Source organism: Musca vetustissima, unplaced genomic scaffold (genome assembly GCF_032173495.1).
Source record: "Musca vetustissima isolate MV318-11 ecotype Yass unplaced genomic scaffold, APGP_CSIRO_Mvet_v1 utg776, whole genome shotgun sequence".
Classification (NCBI taxonomy): Eukaryota; Metazoa; Arthropoda; class Insecta; order Diptera; family Muscidae; genus Musca; species Musca vetustissima.
Window position 1 is genome coordinate 473 of NW_026875963.1, and position 6320 is coordinate 6792.

The window sequence follows — 6320 nt, forward strand, 5'->3', positions numbered from 1 at the left end:
CTTCTACGAGATGGCCTCCTGGCCTTCTACGAGAAGACCTCCTGGCCTTGTACGAGAAGACCTTAAGCTCTTCTATGAGAAGACCTTCAGCTCTTCTATGAGGAAGACCTTCAGCTCTTCTATGAGGAAGACCTCCAGCTCTTCTATGAGGAAGACCTTCAGCTCTTCTATGAGGAAGACCTTCAGCTCTTCTATGAGGAAGACCTTCAGCTCTTCTATGAGGAAGACCTTCAGCTCTTCTATGAGGAAGACCTTCAGCTCTTCTATGAGGAAGACCTTCAGCTCTTCTATGAGGAAGACCTTCAGCTCTTCTATGAGGAAGACCTTCAGCTCTTCTATGAGGAAGACCTTCAGCTCTTCTATGAGGAAGACCTTCAGCTCTTCTATGAGGAAGACCTTCAGCTCTTCTATGAGGAAGACCTTCAGCTCTTCTATGAGGAAGGCCTTCAGCTCTTCTATGAGGAAGACCTTCAGCTCTTCTATGAGGAAGACCTTCAGCTCTTCTATATGAGAAGACCTTTAGCTCTTCTATATGAGAAGACCTTCAGCTCTTATATGAGAAGACCTTCAGCTCTTCTATATGAGAAGACCTTTAGCTCTTCCATATGAGAAGACTTTCAGCTCTTGCATATGAGAAGACCTTCAGCTCTTCTATATGAGAAGACCTTCAGCTCTTCTATATGCGAAGAAGAAGGAAGATATTCAGATCTTCCAAGAAAAAAAACATTCGTTCTGATATGGGGATGACTTCTGCTGAAGGTTAGGAAAATATATTTACCTTCTGTAGAAAACTCCTTTGGGATTCCTCCAAACATTCAGTAAAAGGAGTTGGTTTTTATGTTTCTTAAAATTTGTCTCGTTTTAAAGCTTAATTTTATTTTATTTACAAGAACATGCGATTTTATTTGCATCGCAATTCTTTTGTTTCCAAAAAAAAAAAAAAAAAAAAACAAAAAAAAACCTTGAAATAAAGAAAAAAATCCACTGTTTGTTATTCAATTTATGAACAACAAGTTGTTTGTGACTTTTAAAATATTTTTGTTTACCGCGTACAACGGACCCTCCTCTACTCGTTCATAATCAACAACCCTCGCATATTCTCACTCATACTCTATGTATATATGTGTGTGTATGCGTGCATTGGAGTGTTTACGTATTTAACTTTACCATTTTTGATTGTGTGTATATGTGTTTTTTTATGTTTTTTTGCATTTCGCCCTACTTTCCAGATCCAGTTGTGACATTGATGCCCGGTCAGGAATTGAATGTGGGGTTTTTAATGGAGGAACGCAAAAAACGTTGTGATAAAGACATCAATGCGCCACCTTTCGATGATTTGCGTAATTTTACCTATGAGGGGAGTGGGAGCATAGCGGAGTCCTTAAGTTCGTTAGCATCAGGTAAGTGCAGTTGGTTATTGTTTTCCTCTACTTTTTTCACTCATAACTTGAAAGATGTAAACCTGCATTTTTATGAGATTTCATGGTGCGAATGAAGGGTTCCATGGAACGTCATAGCAATTTTAGCCATTTAACAAGCAGTGCATTTGTATAAGTATTCCAATGATTTTGTGAGAAAAAAATCCGACATTGTTGTTTTCCCTTTCATTACATAGAAAACGAAGATGAAAAGTATACTTAATAAGCAGTGGGTTTTGTTATTATGATTATGCTATAAAAGACCTTGTTGATGGTGATGTTTGCTGGTTTTATGGAAAATAAATTATTATGAAGTTCGCTGTTATTACATTGTAAATTTAATTAATTTTATGAAAAATGTGTTAAAGTTTTTCTTAAATATATGAAAAAAATTTATAAAACATGTGACAAAGCATTGATTTTTTTATAGCATCTTTATACCCTACACAACCATGTTGTCAGGGTATTATAGCTTTGTGCAGCCCCAAAAGTTTGTAACGCTGCGAAATATTAGTCCTAGACCCACTTTTAAGTATATCTCGACTAGCTGAGTCGATGTAGACATGTGTGTCCGTCCGTCCGTCTGTCCATTATAATTTGTAAACACGATACAGGCCACAGTTATGGACCAATCTTCACGAAATTTGGCATGTAGGATGGGTTCTGCTCAATGAAGACCCCTATTGTTTTTGGTAAATTAATATTTAGTCGGATTTACTGGGCACTCCACAGGCCGCAGTTATGGTCCGAACATAGTGAAATTTTACATGGAGAGGGGGGTCGGGCAAAAGAATAAGCATACCTGTTTTGATAAAAATCGGTCAATATTTAGCGGATCAAATGGACCCAGACTTCTGTGTGAAAAATTACGAAATGTTTATTCTAGGGCGTATATACTTGCTCCTGAAGGACATATACCAGAACAGTTGATCGTATATCCAAGAGGATTTGTTGACCTTTAAATTGATACCAATTATATGGTTGTATGTACTCTGATGTAGGAGTTGTACGTAATTAGGTCAAGGTGACTATGTGCACACAGTATTGATATTACTCCATTAGAGAACGGACATGTCACGCTGATCGCTTTGAAAATGTACATGAAGTTCCGATTATGGTTAAGGACGACGCCTATAGTTTGCGGTGAAGTTGAGATTTCATTCAGGGGTGCAATGAACCGAAAACTGTAATTTTTGTCAGATTTTCTAGTCGCTCTAGAGGCAATTATTATATGCAGAATATCACATATTTTACAAGGTGAAGGGGATCTGACCAAATATATAATGGAGCTATATCTAAATCTGAAGCGATTTTCATGAAACTGTGCACACATCATTCTAGACTTAATTCAGTACGCTATGCCAAAATTCGTGCAAATCGAATTATTTTCAGAGACTTTAGTGGACTATTTACCTAAAATCGGGCAAAACTATATATTTTGGAGGTATATCTAAATCTGAAGCTTCTTCTAGACTTAATTCAGTACGCTATGCCAAAATTCGTGCAAATCGAAAGATTTCCAGGGACTTTAGTTTACTATTTACCTAGAATTGGGCGAAACTATATATGGGAGCTATATAGAAATCTTAACCGATTTTCACGAAACTTAACACACATCATTCTAGACCTTATTCATTACGCTGTGCCAAATTTCGTTCAAATCCAAAGATATATAGGGACTTTGGTACACCATTTACCTTAAATCGGATAAAAATATATATGGAAGCTATATCTAAATCTGAACCGATTTTTCCCAATTTCCTTGGGCCAAACAAATGAGCTGTGCCAAATTTCATCCAAATCGAATTATAAATGAGACCTGTACTTTGTTTACAATTTAACATGGACAGAAATAAGGACGGATGGACGAACATGCATAAATCGACTCAGAAAGTGATTCTATGCATATTCTCAAAAGGAACCATGGGTCTATCTCGATTATTTTTACCTGTTACAAACGTATGCACAAAGACATAATACCCTGTACCACAGTGTGGTGAAGGGTATAATTATGGATTTATTTTTCCCCAAACTAACTAATGTTCGTCCGTAGGGCTGTCCGAAATAACGATATAGATGACATTATTAAAATAGAGTTTTAATTTTTTGAAATGTTGTTTTCACTTGATCTTTGCATCGAATTCGTGGCCTACCTTTTCTGCGTGAACCATCAGTTTGCTTGTTCAGTGAGTCAAAAATTGCGAAGCGCGTCATCCTTGTGCTTTTCCAATTCGTCCACTTAATCTTTCCATCAAATTGGCCTTGGCCTTCACCTTCTGCATTAACCATTAGTTGGCTCGTTTTTTATACCTTTAGCCGTCGCCGCTGCAGCTCGGTACGTATGACTACGTCGATGTCCGAGAATAGATGGTACAACTCAGGGTTCATTCGACGGCGATATTTACCGTCAACTCATATAGGGCCGTAGATCTTTCGGAGAAATTTTTTCTCAAGCACTCCAAGAATTGTCTCATCTACTTGCGCATGTACCCATGCTTCAGAACCATACAACAACGAGCAGTCTTAACGTCATGTAGAGAGTGAGTTTGATCTGGCGAGAGGTGGCTTTGTGTTTGAAGAGTTTGCACAGGCCATAGTAACATTTGTTGGCCAACACTATTGGGTATTTGGCTCTTATTGGGTGTTAAATCTTCCTGCCAAAAAGTTACCATGCCATAACTCTAAGTCCTCCAACGATTACAGGCATTTTAAATGTAAACCGAACATAACGACGATATGTATACCCTACGCAACTATGTTGTCAGGGTATTATAACTTTGTGTAGCCCCAAAAGTTTGTAACGCCGCGAAATATTAGTCATAGACTCACCTTTAAGTATACCGATCGTCATATCTCGACTAGCTGAGTCGATCTAGACATGTGTGTCCGTCCGCCTGTCCATTATAATTTGTAAACACGATACAGGCCACAGTTATGGACTAATCTTCACGAAATTTTGCATGTAGGATGGGTTCTGGCCAATGAAGACCCCTATAAAGATCGGTTAATATTTGCCCCTGAAGGACATAGACCCGAGAAGTTGATAATATATCCAAGAGGAGTGATTGCCCTTTAAATTGACACCAATTATATTGTTGTGTGTACTCGGATGTGGGAGATATACTTAAATATTTATTGGTGCTTACGTACTGAGATATTATTCAGTAACCCACTACCATACTAGAGGGCGGAAATATAGCGCTGATCGCTTTTAAATGTTCCACGAGGTTCCAGTTGTGGTCAAGGACAACGCCTTCAATTGTCGGTGATGATCAGATAATAATTTGGGAAGAATTGGAAAACTTAATTTGTTTGTGTTTTTTTTTCGACAAGCCGAACATCACAACTCATAGTGAAGGGAATCTGGACAAGTAATTATAAGGGATGCACTGAATATTAGTAATATTCGGAATATATGTCAGTGTAGGGAAGAGGTTTTGTTGACCTCTAATCGGGCAAGCAAATATCACGAGATATTACCCAGGCTCGGAATAAAAATCGGCAGAAAGATAGAGTTCTGTGGTAGTTGTGTAGGGTATCGTATGGTCGGCCCCGTCCGACTATATAGCTCCGCTCATTATGTTTGTTTGTTTAAAAACGTTTTGGCCTTTTCACCACTTACAGGCAAAATCACAACCTTTTCTACTTCTTATGTAAAACGATTAGCCGAATATAATCACTTTCAATTTCCTCTTTCATTAAAATTCATAGACATAATTTTATGGACACCTAAGTGGCATCCTTTCCCAAAAACGAAAAAAATCCATTAACTTTTGATAAAATTACAATTAACAAATTATTTTGCTAACACAATTTCCTGCTTTCTTCTATTTTAGGCACCGACGATGAGAATCAAGACTTTAATTACTTAGAAACGTGGGGTCCGCGTTTCAATGCCTTGGCGGCATTATATCTGCAAGACAAAACGAAATTGAAACAGCCGACAGCAGTCAATGAGGAATTAACGCAGGAGAGTGGTGTATTATAAAATTAAATTAAGTTCATAGATTAAATAAGCCAGAAGAGAACAGTAGCGGCAAAGACGATGAAGAAGTGGAAGAAGAGTACCCTTTAAATCTCAACAACCTTGTAAATTAATATCGCCCCAACCTAAAATTAAAATTAAAAAAAAAATCAGAAACGAAACACAGAAATATCCAACCACAAAACAAACAAAAAAAATTCTAACAAAAAAAATAGAATCCCCGTTATAAATGGAAATGAACAAATACAAAAAAATAGTCTATTCGGAAAAACCAGGGCTGCAGCTAAATGAGCCACTAAACCAGTAAGAAAAGAAAAAAAAAACAAAAACATAAATATAAGAGAAAGTGTAAAATATCAGTAAAACTAAAATAAAAAATGACTTTTTTACATAGTCTATAAGTTGTAGCATACCAACCAACCAACCACTAGGAAAAAAAAGTCAGTCAAAGTTACTGGGAAAAAATGGAAGTTATAGAGCATAAATAACGAACATGGCCGGTGGCTTGGGGCAGGGGCATCGGAGGCAATGAAGAGGAAGAAAAAAATCAGCCAACAAAAACTACCTACGAAATGGTGCATCATAACAAATGCAATGCAACAGCAAGAAATGGAACAAAACGAGCAAAAAATTTGCTCCCACATAATGCTTAGCTAGTAGACGTTGTAGTTGTAGTGAGGTAGCCAACCGACCAGCCACCGAACGAACCAACCATCCAACCCAACAGCCAGCTTGTAATTAAGGACGCGTAAAAGAGGTTGAACGAAAACGAACGAAATGATTAAAATGAAAGAAGAATCTCTGTAAAATCGCCACTAGGAAATAACAGCAGCGGTAGCATCGGAAAAAGGAAAACATGAAAATCTCTCCGAAAAAAAAAAATTATATGATAGTTCTAGAGGATATATGAAGTAAGT

The 6320-nt window shown here is 37.5% G+C and overlaps 1 protein-coding gene across 1 annotated transcript; it reads left to right on the top strand.

The window, feature by feature from the left end:
- The first annotated feature begins 1239 nt into the window (after positions 1–1239).
- On the top strand, positions 1240–5432 carry LOC133338492 (putative neural-cadherin 2). The gene is made up of 2 exons (XM_061546660.1): positions 1240–1400; positions 5255–5432. Exons 1-2 carry the CDS (start codon positions 1247–1249, stop codon positions 5404–5406), a joined length of 306 nt encoding a protein of 101 aa, XP_061402644.1. The 5' UTR covers positions 1240–1246; the 3' UTR covers positions 5407–5432.
- The last annotated feature ends 888 nt before the right edge of the window (positions 5433–6320 follow it).

Coding starts and splice junctions, on each gene's coding strand:
- LOC133338492 (XM_061546660.1), top strand. CDS start 1,247: ATGCCCGGTCAGGAATTGAATGTGGGGTTTTTAATGGAGGAACGCAAA. Junction 1,401..5,254: donor CTTAAGTTCGTTAGCATCAG/GTAAGTGCAGTT, acceptor CTTCTATTTTAG/GCACCGACGATGAGAATCAA.